Source organism: Phocoena sinus, chromosome 2 (assembly GCF_008692025.1).
Source record: "Phocoena sinus isolate mPhoSin1 chromosome 2, mPhoSin1.pri, whole genome shotgun sequence".
NCBI lineage: Eukaryota > Metazoa > Chordata > Mammalia > Artiodactyla > Phocoenidae > Phocoena > Phocoena sinus.
This window is the reverse complement of record NC_045764.1, coordinates 93,997,868-94,020,427: the sequence shown is the minus strand read 5'-3', so window position 1 is coordinate 94,020,427 and position 22,560 is coordinate 93,997,868. Positions and strand designations below refer to the sequence as shown.

Sequence of the window (22,560 nt, the reverse complement as noted above, 5' to 3'; positions counted from 1 at the left end):
TGGGAGTGTCTGTGCTTTTTCTGTGATATTTGACTGGAGCAGGGCAGATCTTGTCTAAAAGTTTTCTGTCTTGCTGGGTTGCCCCTTTCTTGGTCTTTTGACCAGAGACAGCAGCTTTGCCTTGGGGCTTTCTTGTTTGTTCTCCTTGGCATTGCTGGGTTGACAGTTTCTCCAGCACCCAGTCCAGAGTATCTGAGGCAAAAACCAAACCCAGGGAACTCACATGTCGTTCCTCAGATCCCGTGGTCCCTGGTCAGCCTGCCATCTTCTCTCCACTTTCAGAGTTGTCTTTTGTTTGTTTTATATGTAATGTCCAGGGGCTTTAGCTTAGCAGGAGGAATAGGGAGAAATGTACCTACCCATCTTGGTCTAGAACCTATGTATGCAACTTTAAATTGTCTAGTAACATAAAGTAAGTAAAAAGAAAAAGGTGGAATTACTTGTAATAATATATTTTATTTAACCCAGTATATCCAAAATAATATGTAAGCATGTAATCAAAATTTTTTTAATTATTAAGGAGTTATTTTACATTTTTTTCTACATCTTTATAATTAGCATTTATTTAACCCAGTATACCCAGAATACTATTTCAATGTATAATCAAACACTTAAAAATTATTAAGGAGCTAATTTACATTCTTTTCCATTCTGAGTCTTTGCAACCAGTGTGTTTTACATATACAGCACATGTGAATTCGGATTAGACATTTCAAATGCTCAAGCCCCATGTGGTTAGTGGCTGCCAGATTGAACAGTGCAGAGCTAGATGCAACATTCATCAACATTCACGAAGTGACATGTGTGCTTGCTCTCCTCTCTTGCTACACACACACACACACACACACACACACACACACTTTATTTTGTTGAACCCTTTGATAAGTTGCTGTTAGAGTGCAAATCATTGCTTTTCCTATAATCACACTTTCGTCTCCATTTCATAACCAGAGCTGTGTGTCTCTCTCCACAGATTCCCCTGTTTAGAGGACCACAGGCTCTGGGGCCAGTTCCTACTGCCATTGGGGTCAGCATAGCCATAGACAAGATAACTGCTGCTGTCCTCAACATGGAAGAACCTGTAAGTTCCAGCTTTGCTTCCCAGTGTGCTTTGAGATGCCTTTCATTTTGTAGTCATACACATGGAGCCTCAAATGTGGTAGCTATAGACTGAGGTTTTGGGAGATTACCTTTGCTGTGAGAGACAAGCCTAAGTCTTGGTGTGAGTACTTAGCCTCTGCTTTTAGCTGGGGGACCTTAGTCCACTAGCCTTACTCTGCTCCTCTGTAATATGCTATGTAAATGTGAGATATTACACTTGTTAGCAGACTCATATCAAAGCCCTTTGTTCATAAATGCTGCTGTACTCTACAAAGCTAGAAATGGTTTTTTCCCTATGTTTCAGGCAAGATTAGTTTTCCCAGAGAAAAAGAATATCTTTCTGATGACTTAGAAATAATTTCAACTACCCTATCTTAAAAGACTAATATAAAAGTTTTTTGACTGTGTCTTTTTTTTTATCCATGTCATTTGAAGCGAAGACTTTTGCATTTATGTCGCTATACACAATTTTAAGATGCCTGTTTTCACATGAGCGCTGCCCCCTTGGCCTCACATATATGCCCACAGTCTCCCTCCTCTAAATGTAATCACTCTGTTTCTGATACAGGTTACAGTAAGCTCTTGTGACCTCCTCGTTGTAAGTGTTGGCCAGATGTCCATGTCCAGGGCCATCAACCTAACCCAGAAACTCTGGTCAGCGGGAATCACAGCAGAAGTCATGTATGACTGGTCACAGGTAATGAGACAAAAAGCACCTGTGAGTGGAGTGCAGAGTCGTGGCTTCAATAGCAAATCATCCTCTACGGCTTTAGTCTCTGCCAAACTCTTCATCTCTGTGGTTTCAGTTGCTTCCTCTATGAGTTTCTGATTGTTGCCGTAACAAATTACCATAAACTTAGTGGTCTAAAACAACACTTATTTATTATCTTACATTTCTGGAATTCAGAAGGCTGAAATCAGTTTCACTGGGTTAAAATCAAGGGGTCTGATAAGGCTGGTTCCTCCTGAAGGCTTTAGGAGCAGAATCCACTTCCTTGCCTTTTCCAGCTCCTAGAAGCCTCCTGCATTCCTGCTTATGGCCCCTTCCTCCATCTTCAAACTCAGCAGGGTAGCATCTTCTTTCCTCTCTATGCTATGCTTCTGTCCTTCCATCTCTAACTGAGCCTCCTGTCTCCCTTTTACCAGGACCCTTGTGATTATACTGGGCCCATCCAGATAACCCAGGATAATCTCCCCATCTCAAGATCTTTAACTTTATTCAATCTGCAAAGTCCCTTTTACCATATAAGGTAACATAGTCACAGGTTCCCAGGGATTAGGATGGGGACATCTTTATGGGGCCATTATCCAGCCTAGCACACTTCCCAAAGGCATTCTGTATTTAGTGTGTTTGTAGCTTTATATCTTCAGACCTCCCACAGCAGGCCTAATACTTGCTCTGGGTTCCACACCCAGAGTGAGGAAAATGGCACCACTGAGCACCTGCCTACCCTTTAGAAAGGGGGGCCTTTAGATGACTAACTTCTGTACAAGCAGATCACAGAAGGGGCTGCACTTCCAGGTGGTCCTCCGAGTTGTACACACGTTCAGCCACACTCGTGGTGCCCCAGAGAGTGAAGAGATGCCCGGGGAAACAGAACCCCACCCTCCCACCTGCTTCTTCCCCATTACCTGCCAAGAGCTGCTGCTGTCCATTTTTATGTGTGTTACGTAAAAATTGATGTCAGAAGTATGCTGAGCAATAAATTATAGCCATTTGACAGAACAGTGTCCTGTGCCACTTGTTTACTTGTTTCGTAACTTGTTAGAGAAGTGTTCTGTCCTAAAGTAAAATTATAAGCTCAGTAACGTAACTTCAGCCCCGCACAGGGGCCTCCCCCGCAGGCTTCTCTGCTCTGATGCTTCTTTGCTTTATGCTTCAGTTCTGCTTTTCACCTTCTACTATTTCTTTTGTTGCCTTTGCTTTCCCCAAAGGCCTTTTCACTCTGCGTGTGTGTGTGTGTGTGTGTGTGTGTGTGTGTGTGTGTGTAATTTTTGGCACCTTCTATCAAGATGTGAAGCTTCTGAAAACCTCTTACTGTGTCCTGACCACACTGAATGGCATGGCCCCTTAGAACAATAGTGAAAGCAAGGAAAGCAAAGGAAGTCTTATTCCTCCTTTGAATTCTGTACTCTTCTTGCTTAATATTTAAATATTTATATAAACCCTGAAATCAGCATGTTTAGTTATTCACTTCCAGAATCCACTGAACACAGTGTTTTCATTCTCGTTAATTACTTGAAGCTGTTCCAGCTGCTCTGTGTTTATTTGTTTCAGTCCCAAGAGGAATTACAAGAGTACTGCAGACATCATGAAATCAACTATGTGGCCCTTGTCTCTGATAAAGAAGGAAACCATGTCAAGGTAAAGACCAGAGGAAATCTTTCACAATTCAACAGTCAGATTTCCCGAACAGTATTAACCGTGGAGCACCCAACCTTCCCACTGAGGTCCTGCCCTTGGTTGTGGGGTAGAAATACATTATTTCATTCTCCTTTTGAATCGCTAGGCCTGTTTTTGGAGAAAGTGTATAAAATAAGGAAGAGAGAATCTGAATCTAAACACTTTTCTTTGAACTCAAAAAAATGTAAGAATTAAAACACTATGGCTAGTTTTTTTCCCTACTTTTTTCCCCTTGTTCCCTTTGACCATCTAAGAAAATAATAACTATAGCTGATACCTGCTGGTTGGCATATCCTCTGGCTACTTCCTAACCAATTCTACTATGTTGCATTTAACTAAAAATGCTCATCCCACTGCTGGGCATATACCCTGAGAAAACCATAATTCAAAAAGAGTCACGTACCCCAATGTTCATTATAGCACTATTTACAATAGCCAGGACATGGAAACAACCTAAGTGTCCATTGACAGATGAATGGATAAAGAAGATGTGGCACATATATACAATGGAATATTACTCAGCCATAAAAAGAAACGAAATTGAGTTATTTGTAGTGAGGTGGATGGACCTAGAATCTGTCATACAGAGGAAAGTAAGTCAGAAAGAAAAAAACAAATACCGTGTGCTAACACATATATATGGAATCTAAAAAAAAAAAGAGGCTCTGACAAATCTAGGGGCAGGACAGGAATAAAGACGCAGACGTAGAGAATGGACCTGAGGACACAGGGAGGGGGAAGGGTAAGCTGGGACCAAATGAGAGAGTAGCATTGACATATATACACTATCAAATGTAAAACAGAAAGCTAGTGGGAAGCAGCCGCATCGCACAGGGAGGTCAGCTCAGTGCTTTGTGACCACCTAGAGGGGTGGGATAGGGAGGGTGGGAGGGAGATGCAAAAGGGAGGGGATATGGGGATATATGTATACATATAGCTGATTCACTTTGTTGTACAGCAGAAACTAACACATCATTGTAAAGCAATTATACTCCAATAAAGCTGTTAAAAAAAATACCCAACCAAAAATAAATAAATACATTAAAATGTTCATAAATATATCACCTCATAACCTTTATTTCTATTTTTAAAGGAAAAAAAATCAACATATTTTCCCCTTGTTTTTCTCCAATAACATCTTTGTCTGGTTTTTATAGCAGAGTGATGTTGGATTCATAAATTAGTAGGATCTTCTGTTCTCTGGATAACTTTGTGTAGAATCGGTATTATTTCATCCTCAAATATTTGGTAGAGTTCCTCAAATATTTGGTAAAACCACAGGGGCCTAGATAAAGAGCTATCAGATTGCCTCTTTCTCCTTAAATGAGTTTTGGTAGTTTGTATCTTTCTCAGAATGCTTCCATTTCACCTAAGTTTTCAGATATTCCCTTTCACTATCTGTAGGATCTATAGTGATATCCCCTCTTTCATTCCTGATATTGGTAATTCATGTCTTCCCCTGATCACTCTGGCTAGAGATTTATCAATTTTGTCTTTTCAGAAAAGTACCTTTTGATGTCATTCATTTTTCTCTATTTTTTGTTCATTCGTTTCCTATTTTATAGATTTCCATTCTTTTTTTTTTCTTCAATCTGCTAAATTTGGATTTAGAGACTGTCACTAACTGAAGTTTGCTTTGTATCCACTCTGACAATCCCTGCCTTTTAATTGAAGTGGTTACACCATTAATATGAGGTGCAATAATTGAAATGGTTGGGTTTAAATCTACCGTTTTACTATTTGTTTTCTGTTTGTTCCAACTGTTCTTTTTTTCCATTTTTTTCTTTTCATGCCTTCTTTTTAGATTGAATAGCGTTTATTCCATTTTATCTCTACTATTGGTTTACTAACTATAACTCTTATTTTTGGTGGGATTTTTTTTAGAAACTTCTCTAGGGTTTATAGTATACGTCTTTAACATATTACATTCTACCTTCAAAAATATTATATGCCTTCATATATTGTTGTAAGAACCTTAAAACAATATTTCCATTTCCCCTCTCTCATCCTTTGTGCTATTGTTGCCAATATTTCTCTACATATGTTATTAACTTCATAGTACATTGTAAGTATTTTGCTTTTAATTAGTCAGTTATCTTTTAAAGAGGTTTTAAAATAACGGAGGAATATCCTTTATATTTACCATTTCTAGAACTGTTTATTCCTTTGTGTTCAGCCAGATATCATTCTGATTTCATTTTCTTTATGCCTGAAGAATTTCCTAATATTTCTGACTAGTGATGGTAATGAATTCTCTCCACTGTTACTGTTCTGAGAAAGTCTTCATTTTACCTTCATTTTTGAGAGGTAATATTTCTGTGTATAGAATTCACAATTTACATTTTTTTCTTTTTGCACTTTGAACACAGGTTTTATTGTTTTCTGACCTGATAGTTTCTGTTTAAAAGTCTGCTTTGATCCTCTGTATATGATGTTTCTTTTTATTTTCTGGCACCTTTTTAAGATTTTCTTTTGTCACTGGTTTACTGCAATTTGAATATGACGTGCCTCAGTGTGATACTCTTTATGTTCTAATACTTGGTATTAGAACTGTAGATTTATAGTTTTCATCAAATTTGGAAACTTTTCAGACATTATTTCTTGAAATATTGTTCTGTCCCTTTTCCTTCTGGGACTCTGATTACAGTATGTTAATCATTTGCTCTTGCCCCACACCTCATTGAGGCTCTGTTTTTGGTGGGTTTTGTTTGTTTTTTCTCGCTCTCTATGCTTTATTCTGGATCATTCACATGTTTTCTGCAATATCTTATCTGCTATTAATCCCATACAGTGCATTTCTTGTTTCAGATATTGTAGTTTTTTCAGCTGTACAAGTTACATTTGTGTCTTTTTTTTTTTTTAATGTCTTCCATTTCTCTCCTCATCATGGTTCTTGTTTCCTTTATATTCTTTATAAGATTTATAATAGTCATTTTTAATTCCATCATCTTGACATTTCTGGTCTGTTTCTGTCTATTGATGTTTCTCCCGGTTATGAGTTGTATTTTCCTTCTACTTTGTATGCCCAGTAATTTTTGGTTGGTTGTTGGACATTATGAATTTTACATTTTTTGGTGCTGGGTTTTCTTATGTTCCTGTAAATACTACTGCACTCTGTTCTGGGATGTAGTTAAGATCCTTGGATTCTGTTTGACCCTTTCTAGGCTTGACTTTAAGTTTTGTTAGGGCAGGGCCCGGGCAGCCTTTAGTCTAGGTCTAATTTAGCCCCACTCCAAAGGCAGTGCCCTTTGGAGGATTCTGCCTGAGGCCCCATGTGTCATGAGGTCTCTCTCCTCTGGTAAGAACATGAACTATTCCTGGCCCTGTGGATCTCAGAAATTATTATGCCTACTCACGTCTGCTGGTTGTTTCCCCAGCCTTGGATAGTTCCCTCTCACCCATGCACAGATCACTTCTGTTTCAAAGATGTGAGTGGACTTCTCTGCGGAGCTTCAGAAATCTTTCTTTCTCTGTGTGTAGCTCTCTCCTCTTCAATCCTCTGCCCCACAGTTTCTAGCCATCGTGGCCTCCCTAAACTGCAGTCTCCCCAGCTCGGCAAGACTCCTGGCCTCTGTTGAGCTTCCTCCTCCCTGCCCTGCCATCTGCAGACTTCCTCAACACGGTAATCTGGGACACTTGTAGACTCACTTTGTTTGTTTCCCTCCTCTCGGGATAACAGTCCTCCACTGGTTGTTGTCCAGTGTCTGGAAAACATTGTTTATATATTTTGTCTGGTTTTCTAGTTGTTTAAGGTAGAAAGGCAGTTGTTATAGTAGTTACTTCTTCATGGGAAGATTTGTAAGTCCCCACTGCTAGTCTGCCCGTTAGTCACATAATCATAAATGACCCTAAGTCCTACCGATCAAGCCCCTTCCAGAGCAGTGATTGTTCCTGTAATATTACCAAAAGATGATCGTCTAGCCTCTGCTGGATAATTCCAGCATCGTAAGCCACTGCTATAATGATTAGCAAATTTTAAAAACTTGAATCAGAATCTGCTTCCCCAAATTTACATTCACTGGTCCTAGTTCTGCCCTCCAGAATGGGCAAAATAACAAGTCTAATTCTTCCTCCTTCTCTCACTACCATCACATAAATTTTAGGAGACCACTGCCATGCCACTTTAAGTGTCCTCTTTTCTGGTTTAAACATTCCAGTCACTTAAGCCATTCCTCATAATGTGATTTCCAAATCCTTGACCCTCCTAGTTAACCTCCTCTAGACACACTTGACTTTGTCAATGTCTGTCCTTAAATGTGATACTAGAATTCTACAGAGTGCTCTAAGCATGTTCTGACTAAATGAGGAGGGTCTGTGACCTCCCTCAATCTAGATAACATACTTCTCCTAATACAGCCTACAAGTGAACTAACTTTAGCAACCGTGCAGTTCTTTTGGCTCATCCTGAATTTACCATCAACTAAAACCCACTGGCCTTTTCACAGTCCTCACCATGTCTGACCAGCCTTCTACAATGAGGCTTGATGACAGGACTTCATATTTATCGTTGTTTGATGTTCGTTTTCGTACATTGTTCCAGCCCATCCAGCTCTTTTGACTCTTCTGCCTCTGTTAGTGGTGGGTCAAAAGCATCTTCTTCATATTTGAAGAGCAAGACATCACTTCATTCACCCACTTAGCAAGTGCAGCATTAAGCATTCACAGTATAGGAGGGATTGAATTTAGGGCCACGATGGAGGCAGGGACATTTAAGCCACAGGTCCTGCTGTCAAGGCTCCTGTAATCCTGCTGTCAAGGGAACAGAAGACATTCATGCATGATTGTGAGCTCGAAAATGCTCAGTGCCATGATAGTCCAACAAGAAAGTTCTCTGAGGTTGCATCAGCCTGAGAGGTTACTACAGAGGTAGCAGGGAAGTCTTCAGAATGGAGGTGGGATTTAATGCTGGATCCTCGTGGATGGGCAGGAGGATATAGGTACGTGCTAAAAAGGCCTTTTAAGCAAAGGAATAGCAATGGTAATGTAGTTCTTTCAGTAGAATTGTCCCAAAGATAGAGGCAGGCCAGCAGAGAACTCTTCTGGTATTACCCTGATTAGTCCATCTGGGGTGAAGCAGGATTGTGGAGAAGGGTACTTCAGCAGGAGAGAATGGTTCTAGCTAGATCAAGGAGAGCCAGAATGCCCAACCAAGGAATTTGGACTTGTTTTAGCAGTTAGCGGGGAGCCAGGGTATGTTTTTGGACAGAAGGGGACATCAGGGTGTATATGAGAAAAATTCATCTGCAGGGATATGTAGCATGGAATGGAGTGAGGGATAATTGGAGATGCAGTAGCTGAGGGCAGAATATCAGGCTATCCCAAGCCAAGGCAGGGTGTTGGCCATGGGAGTGAAGATGAAAAGATAGGCACTGTAAAAGTGGGATGACAGGACTAGGGTTTGGAAAGGAGGGAGCAAGGAGTTGTAGAAACCTTGGTGACTGACCCGAGATGTTTAAGAGGGAAAATATGTGAAAGAATCAAATGGAATAGCTGGTTCGTCTTGGCTTTTTTTTTTTTTTTTTTTTTAAATTCTGTCATCTGTAATCTATTCTGATCTAGACCAGGGTTTCTCAGCAGCCACATTTTGACATTTGGGGCTAGATACTTCTTTGTGGGGCTGCTGTCTTGTAGGATGTTTAGCAGCATCCCTAGCATCTACCCACTAGATGCCAGCAGCGACCCCCTCAGCGGTCACAACCACAGGTGTCTCTAATCATTGCCAGATGTCCTGTGGGGAGCAAAATCACCCCTGGTTAAGAGCCATCAACCTAAACTGTTGACTTAGTAGACTTACTATAGTACTCTTCAGCCTGTTGGCTTCAGAAATGATGGATCTGTTTCATTCTTTTTAAGGTTAAGTCTTTTGAGAAGGAAAGGCAAACAGAGAAACGTGTGCTGGAGTCTGATCTTGTGGACCATGTTGTGCAGAAACTGAGGACCAAAGTCAGTGATGAAAGGACTATCAGGTAACTTAGTAAACAAAAGCCCAGAAAACCAGCTGCAACTGCCTATCTAGAATTAACCATACATTTATTTTAAAAGTCAGTTTGATCCTTTTGGGAAATAAAGATGAGTCAGGTTAACTTATATTGAACCATTCTGTTGCTTCTGAGTAACTCAGCAGTTTAAGTATATGACTCCCTACGTAAGACTAGTCTTAACTGACTTTCAACGTCTGTCCTTCATGTCAAAAAAATTTTTATCATTTTGAAAAGCCTAAGGAACCAAAATCTATCTGCCATTATCTTCTTTGGTCTGTTAATCAGTGAATTTCAGTAATGTTTTGTCAGTGGTTTTGAAAGATCTAATATTCTGGGAGATTATAATATTCTAGGAAAAGATCTCACATACTCATCATAGGAATGCAAATTGGTTCAACTCTCTGGATAGGAATTTAACAAAGTTAAAAGCCTAAAAACTAAAACATAAAAAAAAAAAAAATTGACCCAGCATTCCACTTTAGGAATTTATAGTAAAATTATTCCATAGGGATATGTACAAAGATGTCTATCAAGGCACTGTTTATAATAGCAGTTCTCAAACTTTTTGGTTTCAGAACCCCTTTATACCCTTAAAAATTATTTGAGGACCCCAAAGTGCTTTGTTTATGTGGATTATATCTATCAATAATTTCTATGTTAGAAATTAAAATGTAAACATTTAAAAAATACTTATTTTAAATAACAAACTCATTACATGCAAACCTACATAACATTTTTTAATGGAAAATAACTATTTTCCGGGCTTCCCTGGTGGCTCAGTGGTTGGGAGTCCGCCTGCCAAGGCAGGGGACACAGGTTCGATCCCTGGTCCGGAAGGATCCCGCGTGCCACGGAGCAGCTGAGCCCGTGCGCCACGACTAGTGAGCCTGTGCTCTAGAGCCCGTGAGCCACGACTACTGAGCCCGCGTGCCGCAGCTGCTGGGGTTCGCGTGCCTGGAGCCTGTGCTCCACAACGAGAGAGGCCACTGCGGTGAGGGGCCCGCACACCACAACGAGGAGTGGACCCCGCTCGCTGCAACTGGAGGGAGCCTGCGTGCGGCGGCAAAGACCCAATACAGCCAAAAATAAAACAAAATAAATAAATTTATTTAAAAATTAAAAAATAACGTTTCCAAAACAAAATAAATGTAGTAAGAAAGAATGGCATTGTTTCACATTTTTGCAGATATTGTTAATGCATTGTTGTACATTTTTGTGATCTCTAATGCTTTAGTAGAAGAAACTATATTGTCTTGTCTGTTTCTGCATTCAGTCTGTTGTGATATCACACATCCTGTAGTCTCTGGAAAAGTCCATCACACATTAATGAGAGGATAAGAATAAAAAGGATAGTTAACATTTTAGGATTATTGCGAAAATAGTTTTGACATTGCAGATACCCTGCGAAAGGATCTCAGGGGCTTCCAGGGGTCTCTGGGCCACACTTTGAGAATCTCACTTATAATATCACAATATTATAGAAGACTGTTCCAATTACAGTAAATACAGTGAAATACTGTGCAGCCCTTAAAAATCATTATTATGGTAAAGCTGAGTTTATTACAAGGAAGGGTGCCCACAAATAAGATGTATGATATGATCCCATTTTTGTTTCAACCAAAATATATAGCCCATACATAGAAGAATGTGTGGAATGATGGACCAAATTTTTAAATTATAGTCATTTCTGGTTAGTGGGATTACAAGGGATCTTAATTTCCCTTAAGCTTTTCTATATATTTGTAACTCCTGTATTTATGCTCATAATCAGAAAATACAGTACTCTACTTTTTTTCTCAACCAGCAGGAGTTTTGCCCCTCAGGGGACATTTGGCCATGTTTGGAGACAGCATTTTTGGTTGTTAAGCGGGAGGTGCTGCTGGTATCTAGCAGGGCCCAGGGATGCTGTTAAACATCCTGTAGTGCAGAGGACTGGCCCCCCACCCCCACCCCAACAAACAGTTACCTGGCCCAAAATGTCAATAGTGCCAAGACAGAGAAATCCTGGCTTATATAAAATAAATGTTCCTGCTTGCTTCTCTGTCCCCGGCCCCTGACCCTGCCCGTATGTACCTAGCTTGACTACATTCACCATCAGGCTTTTTCTAAGAGAATATAATGTTCTTGAAGTCACTAGGTATTAGGATTAAGAATCCAAATCAAAGGCAGAGGTTTAGAAGGAAAAACAAAAAAGTCAACTAATTAACAGTGACTATTAGTACTAGTACAGGCAAACATCATTAAGACGCTTAACAGGCCAGATGGGATTTAGTTTTAGCAGGGAAAGGTTTAAAATCTTTCCTCCATGTGAATGTTTATTTCCCTGTTTTCCCAAGATAGAGTGCTATTATGTCTCTCAAAGGCTATAAATTAATTCAGTCTTTGAAAGAACATCCATTCAACAGCTTTTGAAAGAATCTCATTTACTAAATGTTCTCCTGTGGGTGATCACCAAGGTTGCTGCCATAATGAAGGCGGGGCATTGCTAATGTTTCCTTGTATTGTGAGGGGAGCAGAAAGAACACCCATTATATTTCATTGAAATTAGCTTCTTATGTTGAGCCAGTACTTCACACCCAGCTGAATAAATCAGAATGTTGTCTCTAGAATGTTAATCTGAAGTGACAGCCTTGATCATTTTTATTTGCTCTTAACCAAAAGCATAATTAAGTGCAAATTTTTTTGTTTTTGTTTTTCCTCCACTAATAACCAATATTTATTAAATATTTTTATATTTAATAGAAAAAAGCCTCCCTCTAAGTATAGCTCACTGTAAGTTATCTGTGTTGTTTTGTCGTAATGACTGTTTATTTAACTGTTTTTGTTTGCTTGTTTTTAGAGAAGCTTCCGATAATCTTGCAGTACAAAATCTGAAGGGGTCATTTTCTAATGCTTCAGGTATAATTACTAATTGTAACCTAAACATAATAATGCTTGTGTGTGTGTGTGTGTGTGTGTGTGTGTGTGTGTGTGTGTTTGCTCTAAATACTTATGACTGTGGCTAACTCACTGCCTCAGAAATATACTCTTAAAGTAACAAATACACAGTTAGTTATACCAAATGGAATTTATCCCTTTGAAACCCACATTCTAGAAAATGATAAAACCACTAGGAGTTTGGTGACTCTTTTGGTCCTGATATATCTCTGTCTTTTCACAAGTGGTTTAATCTTCCTTTGATTCAGTTTATTATATAGGTCAAATGTAGATACATTTTCCCCATATGGAAGATTGAAGAAAAGCATTTTGAAATGCCTTGGAGAAAGACACTGTATACATTTGTTTTCATGAAAGCCAAGAGGGAACAGTGGTGATACTTACGCCTTTCGTTTCACCACATCTGTCAACCTGACTGAAAAAGAAATGTCCCATTGAAGTCCACGAGAAGACATACTTGGCATTTAACAGAATGGGGTCTTCTGGGTTCATTTCTGTTGGACTTTGTGCCACCATCAGATTTCAAATGCTCTGAGGAATTTAAAGAAGTATTAGAGTCTGGGAAATACTGTCTGGTTTTTTTCTTAGGTTCATGAGGTTTGGCTCGTACTGCCTCTCTATGCCTTTGTCACCTCCCACCTGAGGAAAGAAGGCTGGTGATCGCGACAGAAGTGTCAGAACTGCTGGGGGTTGGGTGGGGTTCTGGACTCCTGGTCAAGTGCAGGCAGTTGCAGAGAGAGAACACAAAGCTCAGACACGATCCAGTCCATAGAATCACTCCCGAGTGGATTCTAATCGTCTCCGCCATCTCTGTGGTGTGTTATAGAAAGTGGGACCAGATGAGGCCATAACGGCTGAAACTGTCTGTTTCAGGTTTGTTTGAAATCCATGGAGCAACAGTTTTTCCCATTGTGAGCGTGGTAGCCCCAGAGAAGCTGTCAGCCAGCGCTAGGAGGCGGTATGAAACTCAGGTATGTGGTCAGAGTTTCCTTGGCTTTCTGTGAGCTACAAAGGAGGAAGAGAACAGGAGAGGAAAAGAAACAGTTTCCTGGAAATGTTTTTCTTTCCACTTCCTGAACTTGGTGACTTCTGAAAATTCCATCAACACGGAGCATCTCTGGTGCCAGGATTCTGCCCCATTTGTCCTCCAAAGAGGCGTCAGTGTACACTGTGGGCACCTAGATGCAGCTGTTGTCAGAATTACTGGATCCAAACAAAAACTTTCTGATCCGGCTCTAACAGCAGATGGGGTTTGTTTGGTTTTGTTGTAAATAACAAAGCAGAAGAGATCTACCACAAGCCTTGGGGCAGGTTTCTCCCTGCATACATGTTTTTGATATCTGCTCTTTGCCTGATTCCGTGCTCGGTGCCAGGTAAAATAGAAAAGACGTGACGGGGCCCCAGTCCTTGAAGAGTGTATAACCTCCGAAGCATATGCATTATATAGTTGGAAAATAGAAGGAGATCAGTAATAGGATGCTGAATTAATAAGTACACTGAATGAGTGTTAGAGTGTGCTACAGACATGGGGGAGAGACAAAGATCAGTGTCTGCACGGATGATCAAGACGGGCTTCGTGGAGGTGATCCCTGAAGGATGTAAATAGGCAGAGAGGGAAGATGAGAGTGTTCCAAATGGCAGGGACAGTGGGAAGGGAAGTGCAGGACAAGGCTAATGAGCACAGGTGGGACACTGGCCTCATTTGGGAAGAAGGTTTGAGGAGAGCAGTCATTATTTAGGAATGTAATTAGATTGAAATACAGAAGATCGAGTTACCTCATTTTGTGAGCTTTCCTGGCTGTTTCTCAGGATGTTGGGTAGAAACTTGTTTTTCATATCTTTCTACCATATTTCAGTTCCATGTTCTCATTGCTGTCACTGTCCCCTTTTTCTAAACCTAGCTTAATACTAAAATCTCCCCGCTTCCACATGCACTATTTTACAGTACTGAGCTTTTATTAGGTTCATTTCAAAATTATAAAGAAATAAGCAGCTAGGTGGATTAGTAAACAAATGATCAAGATAGGCTATAAAAATCTCATTTCCCCTGAGATTATAATAGGCTAGACACTCATCTTACTGAGGTGGATTAAGAGCAAGTCCTTATATAATATTTGGGATCCCTTCTAGGCTTGGGTTTGTCACCTGTGATTGTTTCCTAGAATAAGAAATGAAATGGCAAGAAAGATGGCTTGGTTTGACAGGTTCTGAATTCTAACATGCTTTCTTCTTCTTAGGTACAAACCCGACTTCAGACCTCCCTTGCTAACTTGCATCAGAAAAGCAGTGAAATTGAAATTTTGGCTGTAAGTCACTTTCTTTAACTTTTTGAGGATGGCTTTTGTCCATACTGTCAAAGTAGTTTCCTCGGAGGTCAGGGCTTTTTTTTTTGCTCAGTGTTAGCAGCGTTGGGATGCAGGCCCGTTTCTCCTAGTTTCTTCCTCTGAAAGATTGGGGGGAAGGGGACTGAACACGAAAATCATCATTTTTCTAAATGTTTCGGGCCTCTGCAGATAGCGGTGTCAAACCTGTGGGGTGTGATGTGTGGGGCCTGGGAGTATTACTTCACCAGTGCTGAGATCGCATCACTGTCCAGTTCAATAAGCACGGGAGCATCCCATTCACGTTGCTCCATCCAAAGTGACACCATAGGCACAAGTCAGTATGTGCTGCCTAGGTTCCCTGACATGATGTACATTTTTGTGTATCAACAGGTGGATCTACCCAAAGAAACAATCTTACAGTTTCTATCATTAGAGGTAAGCAAGATGAACTCTTCTGCATTATGGCCTTCAAAATCCCGAAGCTGTTGATTTGCCAAAAGAAAGTTGAAAATGGCATTATTTTCTTTGTGATATTAGGTATTTTTCTGGCAGTTCCAGGAATTTGGTAACATTGTTCCTTTTATGTGACATATGTATTACTAAATCAAATTTTGAGGGAATCACACTTTTCTAGTGACTTTCTTTTGAATTTCCGAGATGATTTTAACAGACACCTAGTGCTTTTACTGTGTGTCAGGCTGTGGCAGGCCTTGTTCTAAGCACTTTACAAATATTAACTCATTTAATCACAACAACCCCAAGGGATACATGTGTTACCTTCTTATAGATCCCCATTTTACAGATAAATGGAATCATTGTACGTTTTATGGAGAATGGGAGGCAGACAGGTTAGATATCTTACTCAAATTCACCTCACTAGGAAGTTGCAGAGCCAGGATATGAACTTAGGCAGACTAGTGGAATCTATGTTCTTACCCACTATACTGTGCCGCTTCTATAAACCTTTGTTCCAACTAGGGAAGCTCATTTGCAGAACTAGAACTACATGGAAGATCTTTTCGTAAAAATTAAATTTAGGTCCTTTTTCATATGCTTTTCGCCTTATTATCGAATAGCCTAATTGAACTTTAAAAAAAATGTAAATACTTAGCTTTGCTGTTAGAATGTTCAACTCTAAGAATAACTACAGGTGATTTTTGCAACGTCACACCAAAGAATGCTTTTGTCTATCCAGAGTGTTTAGTCACAGATTAAGTTAGATGAAAAATGAACTCTGCCCCAGAGCTAACATCTCATACTACGTTTTGGTTTGTTTTTTTTTAAAGGTTATTCTCCATTTATATAAAATATTGGCTATATTCCCTGTGCTGTACAGTATATCCTTGTAGCTTCTTTTATAAGCTGACTTCCCCCTTCCCTGTTTCCCCTCCCCCCTTCCCTGTTTCCCCTCCCCACTAGTATTCTGTTGTCTGGTAAATAAGCATATACTGGGAATTTACTGCTTTATGAGACACTCAAATGGGTATATATCAGAGGTGGTATCTCCATTTCACAGAAAGTCAACAGTTGGCAGAAATAACTGGTATAAAGTCACGTGAGCACACTGGGGCTGCAGCACTGTTAGTCAGGATCTAGTAAACTGGTCTTGTAAAGAAACTCAGTGCTTCAAAGGAAGAACCCTAGCAGTCTCCCCATTAGTTCTCTCCCTCTAACTGATCTTTTCAGTACACTTAAAGGGGGGAATGGCATTGACGTTTCATCAGTGACCCAGAAAAAACCAGTTTTAATAAACCCTAGTATCTGTTGTTAAGTCTTATCTATTTTTTTCCTAGTGGGACGCTGATGAACAGGCATTTAACACAACTGTGAAGCAGCTGCTGTCACGCCTGCCAAAGCAAAGATACCTCAAATTAGTCTGTGATGAAATTTATAACATCAAAGTAGAAAAAAAGTAAGTTATTACTTAGGCATTGCAGATTTCAACATGGGTTAAAACTCAAAGAGGGTTTTTTTGTTTTTTGGGGTCTTTTTCCCAAGGAGGGGTTTTAAAGTGACAAATACCTTATTGTCATGTTGAGGTTAGATGGCTGATAAGTTGCTACATTAGAACTGCAACTGGTAATCAGGACTGTGAATCAGTCATGATCCTGTCAATAACAAAACGCAGTGGTCCCGGTAGCAGCTGTCCCAGTTATAATTTTAATTACTCATTTTCTGAAGGGTGTTTTTCTGTTTTACTTTTTTACAATTACGAATGGGTATGAGTTTTTTCAAATGCTTTTTCTGCACCAGTTATAATTTTTAATCACCCAGGTAACTCCTAGAAACGTTTAAATGAACGAAAACAAGTGTGACTACTTTGTTTTATGTCCCCTTGCCAGTTGTTCATGTTATCATCCACTTAAGAGGAAACAACAAAGCCTGTGAGGTGAATGGTGGGCTCCTTGTGTAGACCCTTATACTGTGGACCCTTGCCAGTCACAGCTTCTCTAAAACTTATGTAATGTTTTTAGTGACTGGCCTTCCATATTGTTGTTGATTACACAAAACTCCTACAGTTAAAGTGTTCTAAAAATTATTTATCAACTCTGTTCTCTACCATTATACTGATCCTGTCTTCTCCCTTCTTTTGCAGGGTGTCTGTGCTGTTCCTGTATAGCTACAGAGATGACTACTACAGAATCTTATTTTAATCCTAAAGAACGAACGATCATTACATTGTTCAAACAGACAGGAGCTTATACTATAAAATGTTGTACATTCATTGTTTGTTTTAAATTAGCTTTACGTTCTAAGAAGCTGTCCTACAGAGTTGAGCTTTGTAGGTTTTTCATGTGTAATATATTATAAATTTATCTTTTGAATATAATAAATGTTTTCATATATCTGTTGCTTTTTAATTGCAAATCTATTAGCACTAAAGGTTTTGTGGAGCTAGAACACAAGAAAACAGCCTTGTTCTTCTCAGCCCTATATACTGAGCACAGGAAAATGTCCAAAATAAAGGGCATAAAGAAATCAAATATCATCATTAACTTGGAATCTTTATTCTTGATGATTTTGTAATAGGCTTATCCTTAGTTTGGTTAAGCAAACTCTCATTTGGCTATGAGAACTCATTCAAATTTGCTAAAGGAACTATGATGATAAAATTATATAGCCAAGGGGCTTCCCTGGTGGCGCAGTGGTTGAGAGTCCGCCTGCCGATGCAGGGGACACGGGTTCGTGCCCCGGTCTGGGAAGATCCCACATACCGCGGAGCGGCTGGGCCCGTGAGCCATGGCCGCTGAGCCTGCACGTCCGGAGCCTGTGCTCCGCAACGGGAGAGGCCACAACAGTGAGAGGCCCGCGTACCGCAAGAAGAAAAAAAAAAAAAAAAAAATTATACAGCCAAGTTGGGAAAAATACCCATGAAATAACACAACTTTTTATAAAACTGTCAGGTTTCAATTCCAGTAACTCATAAGACAGGGCCTAAAGCCTATTCATAATCAGTCATTCCAGAATGAGGAGCTATTGCCAGAAACTTTTTATGGGATGGGAAAAGGAATAAAAGATGGTCAGTGCTGATAAATACAGGTTTAATGATACAGTGCTCTTCACAGACGGCTACAGAGACTGTAAACTATTATCCAGAAACATACAACCATACAACACAGACCACTTAGCCAGATATAAAATAAACTGGCTTCTTGTAACTACCCTGTAAACACTGCAGCCCTTCTTCCATCCAAAAATGACCCTAATCTCACATGAAAACAGTTACTGTAGAGGAATCAGAAACCCAGCTTTGTGGCCAAAAGTAAAAACCAAAGGAAAAATAGCAACTCAGTGGTTAACTGGTGAAAGCAGGAAACCTGGTGCCCTTCACTGCGCCGCTTTGCTCTTCTTACTCTTGCTCTTTTTGTCCCTCTTCTTCAGCCCATCCATGTTAGCTCTCAATAGGTTTGAATAAGCCTAAAAGACACAGAGCATGACCTTAGTGGGAAGAGTTGAAAATTGGTGGAGCATCTGCTGTGCTTCCATAATGGATTTAGGGTAGCCAAAATCAGAAAGCCTATCTGATAAAGCATATAATACCACGGGGATACTTGTATCCTAAGGAAAATGGTGTAAGGAAAACACCCTCACATTATAGCAGCTTCTACAACACCCACTAGTGAGTTGCATGTTTTTTACTTTTTTTTTAAGCAAACATGGAAAACCACAGGCAACTTCTTATTCAGCTATACTATACAAAGAGCATATCTGAAGCCTAAGACGACAAAATCTAGCTAAAAAAGACAATATCAGTGTTGAAAGTAGAATTCACAGCCTGGCAGCTTTTACTTGTAAACTACTGGTAAAACATCACAGGAGAGCAGTGAACCTAAATAGCAATCTTAAGCCACTGTTAATTATTATGCTGACTCTTGCCCTGAGAAACGAGACACAGAGAACACCAGACACTCACCATCTGAAACTTATTCACTTCTTTGGAGCTCACCTGGAAAAGAATGGGGAAAAGGTCACCCCTGTTATCCACATAGGAATCATCTGCCTCACCCAATAACAACTCAAAAGCCTCGGGAAGACAACATCCTAATCTTTAAAAATATTTCTTCCCAATTGCAGGGGTCATAATACACTAAAAGCCATTTTTCTACTCCACTTTCCTCTGCCTGAGGAACAAGCAAAGTAGCTCTGCACTTTGAGAATTGTACCAAGGTGGGAAAGAGGCAGAAGTGGGCTCCTTAAGAAGCTTTGCCTCTTGCCTCTGTTGAAATCTCTTACACACATGGCACTGACTTTCTCTCAGGGTTCTGAGAGACGTCAAAGGACTTAATCTTTTGTGCAAGATACTTTTAAATTACTCCCTCCCCATCTTGTTTTAAACCTACCATTAATTCAGGCCCATTTAAGCAAAACGCAAGCTACCACAACAAAAGAAATTCTACCTCTGAAGACTCCTTAGTTTTCCGTATTTCATGACACCCAACTTTATTTTTAAAAGCCACATAAGCTTGCTTTACTGTAAAAGTCTTCTCAAGATAACTGGTAATGGGAGACATCAACTAATTATGGCATACATTATCATGAATATCCTATGCTGATGCGATTAGAGGGCAGGTCTGGTTCTGCCCTAGCAGAATAAAGAAGTATTCGTTTGGAATCCAAGCAGTCTCTTGCTTTGCCATATTCAACCTCCACTTTGAAAGGGAATAATACTGGAACTCTTGACTAAATCATATGCTCTCAAATACAAAGCCTAATATAATACATGTTTGGTACATGAACCACAAAGATAAATGAACAATCAGCTTAAAAGTAAAAGCATCGGGCTTCCCTGGTGGCACAGTGGTTGAGAGTCTGCCTGCCGATGCAGGGGACACGGGTTCGTGCCCCGGTTCGGGAAGATCCCACATGCCGCGGAGCGGCTAGGCCCGTGAGCCATGGCCGCTGAGCCTGCGCATCCGGAGCCTGTGCTCCGCAACGGGAGAGGCCACAACAGTGAGAGGCCCGCGTACCGCAAAAAAAAAAAAAAAAAAAAAAAAGTAAAAGCATCTGATACCAAGAAACTGTTCACTGAAGGCCCAGCACAGTAAAGGAATAAGGAATCAAATATGCCAATTGCTCCTTAACAGTGCTACTCTGAGTAAGGACAAATATGTTAATTTTTATTTCTAACAAGTGTTTGGCTTCTACCTTCTTCGTTTTAATTTTGCTTTTGGGTTTTCTATTACTAAGGTAATAAAAGAAGACCCTGATCCCAAAACAGCTGGGGAGCTACACACTAGGCTTTATTTAATAACTTAAAAAAAAAAAAAAAACTGGTTCAGATATATCCCTCAAGTTAAATTCAAGTCTTTAAACTCCAAAATTAGGAGCATTAGGAATTGAACTCACCACAGTGCTGATCTTCTTTTTCCCATCAGTAGCTCTTAACAGACACTTGTTGTCTGAGGGCTCAAAGCCCTCCACAGAACCCTTCCTTGGAATGGGTTTAGTTCGACCATCATCTGCATGAAAAATACATCCTGGTGAACACAGCCACAGACGTGGTTAACAGGTAGACGAAGAGTTAAAACGTAGGAGAACGATTCCAAGAGGATACCTAATCCACCTCCACTGATCTAGTTCTGTTAACCACATTATCTGCTATTACAGACGCCTTGCCCACACTTTGGGAACCTAACCTGCCACTTCCACGATGGGAACACTGTAATATCAAAGCAGACTAAATCTCACTAATCATGGCGCGGTTTGGGATCCTTGACAAAAATACGAGACCTGACATGCTTGGGGCCCCCTGGAACCGGAATTGACTTAGGTGGCTAAGTGCTGGGGGCCGCACCAGCCACAATCCCCAATACTCTCCGGCCCCTCAGCCCTAAATGTGCCAGTACCAGATGGAGGAAGGTACGGGAAGGCGGGGACGCGCGGCAGACGGACTCTGCCTGTGGCTCCCAGTCACTGGGCACCCGGGCCGGGGCATCGCTCGGCCTCCCAGCTCCCTTCCGGCCTTGCTGCATCCACAGCTGCTTACACTTCTTCAGGGTGATGAACACGCTGCCCGACAACCGGCACTTCTGGAAGAGCCTGGTCAGCTCCGTCAGGAACTGGAACACAAGAAGCCCGGCCCCGTTAGGCAACTCCAACCCCCACCCCCCGCCCCCCGCCTCGGCAAGTCCCAGTCCCTCCCGCAGAAGGAGACAGAGGTCCCGAGCTAAGCCCCAAACAGTATCGGTCCCTCAGCCGGCCAGCTCTGGCTATACCTGCTCACTTTCCAGCAGCACCATCCTGGCGCTGCTGGCTCTGCTCCGTCAGCATTAAGTCCCAAGCCGTTGGAGCCGGAAGTTTCGCCCCGGCTGGGCGGGACTTCCGCTATTAGGTTTCAGCTCTCTTCCACCCAATCCCTGCTTCCGCCCTCTGCCCGCCCGCCCCGCCCCGCCCCGCCCCGCGCCTGCGCTCTGGGGCGCCCCCTCCAGTCCCGGGAAGGCAACGACCCCGAGGCCCTTGGGCTGTGCTTGATTTCACAGACAAGCAAATACTCTAACCCAAGCAGTGGGAGAGAGTTGAGAGAGCACAGGAGGGATCTGATGGAAACCTATAGTTGTGTATATTCAGCTGTACTGTTATTCCGTGCTTCAATTTCCTCAACCTATAATAATAGTATCCACTTCACTGTGTGGTTGTGAAGAGCAAATGAACTTACATTAAACACTACAACAGTGCCTGGCTCATAGAGCGTGCTCGATAACGTTAGCTGCTATTTTCATTACCACTGTCATTGTAATAAGTTCCCATGGCGGGAACTCTCCATGAGTTCCCTCTGAACTCTCCCTCTTCTCTGACCAGGCTGGGTGGCCCCAGCTCTAGCAAGAGGGCCTGGAGCCATGTCTCAGTTTCAGCTCTGGGTTCAGTCTGGAGACCTGGGGTGTAGGCCCTGCTCTGCCAGTAGCCAACTTGAACCCTAGGTCTTGGAAAAGTCAAGCATGAAATCATGCAATGGGTTTTCACTGAGGGTCTCTTAGCCTATGCCAGGCACTGTTATAGGAGAGGGGGCTACAGCAGGATACAAGTTTCTGGTTTCCTGAAACTTGGGTTAAAGGAGTAGTGAGGAAATAAACAGTAAACTAGTAAGTATAGCTTCAGATAAAGAGTGCTCTGCGGACAACTAAACAGGAATGACACAAATGAGAGTGACAGGGGGACTACTTTAGGTTGGGGTCAGGGAAATCCCTCTAAAGAGGAGAACTTTGAGCTGAAAGCTAAAGGGACTAGCCATTCAAAAATCTGGGAACAGAGTGTTCCAGACACAGGGAATGGCTAGAACAAGGGCCCCAGTGGGGAAACAAGTTGCCCCATGTCC

The 22,560-nt window shown here is 41.2% G+C and overlaps 2 protein-coding genes across 4 annotated transcripts in view; one reads left to right on the top strand and one right to left on the bottom strand.

Annotated features, from left to right (window-relative positions):
• The window catches only part of EIF2AK4 (eukaryotic translation initiation factor 2 alpha kinase 4), a 114,635-nt gene extending 97,042 nt beyond the window's left edge, over positions 1 to 17,593 (top strand). For all 3 annotated transcript variants that reach the window (XM_032621786.1, XM_032621787.1, XM_032621789.1), the window contains 10 exons: positions 974 to 1,081; positions 1,670 to 1,798; positions 3,380 to 3,466; positions 9,359 to 9,471; positions 12,326 to 12,384; positions 13,297 to 13,394; positions 14,661 to 14,729; positions 15,138 to 15,182; positions 16,541 to 16,659; positions 17,344 to 17,593. In XM_032621786.1, coding sequence (XP_032477677.1) covers positions 974 to 1,081; positions 1,670 to 1,798; positions 3,380 to 3,466; positions 9,359 to 9,471; positions 12,326 to 12,384; positions 13,297 to 13,394; positions 14,661 to 14,729; positions 15,138 to 15,182; positions 16,541 to 16,659; positions 17,344 to 17,401 — 885 coding nt within the window. In that variant the 3' untranslated portion in view covers positions 17,402 to 17,593. The remainder of the gene's footprint in view (positions 1 to 973; positions 1,082 to 1,669; positions 1,799 to 3,379; positions 3,467 to 9,358; positions 9,472 to 12,325; positions 12,385 to 13,296; positions 13,395 to 14,660; positions 14,730 to 15,137; positions 15,183 to 16,540; positions 16,660 to 17,343) is intronic.
• A 520-nt stretch (positions 17,594 to 18,113) lies between these two features.
• Positions 18,114 to 21,560, bottom strand: SRP14 (signal recognition particle 14). Its single transcript, XM_032621790.1, has 5 exons — positions 21,464 to 21,560; positions 21,235 to 21,307; positions 20,595 to 20,707; positions 19,162 to 19,194; positions 18,114 to 18,665 (listed from the first exon to the last, which is right to left on the bottom strand). The coding sequence occupies exons 1-5, from the start codon at positions 21,485 to 21,487 to the stop codon at positions 18,576 to 18,578; spliced, it is 333 nt and encodes a 110-aa protein (XP_032477681.1). The 5' UTR covers positions 21,488 to 21,560; the 3' UTR covers positions 18,114 to 18,575.
• Positions 21,561 to 22,560: the final 1,000 nt, after the last annotated feature.

Excerpts from the sequence above, each read along its gene's own strand:
- SRP14 (XM_032621790.1), bottom strand. The coding sequence starts at position 21,487 with ATGGTGCTGCTGGAAAGTGAGCAG. Across the intron at positions 21,308-21,463 it reads TGCTGCTGGAAAGTGAGCAG|TTCCTGACGGAGCTGACCAG; the intron begins GTATAGCCAGAG and ends CTTGTGTTCCAG. Across the intron at positions 18,666-19,161 it reads AAGTGAATAAGTTTCAGATG|GCTTATTCAAACCTATTGAG; the intron begins GTGAGTGTCTGG and ends TGTGTCTTTTAG.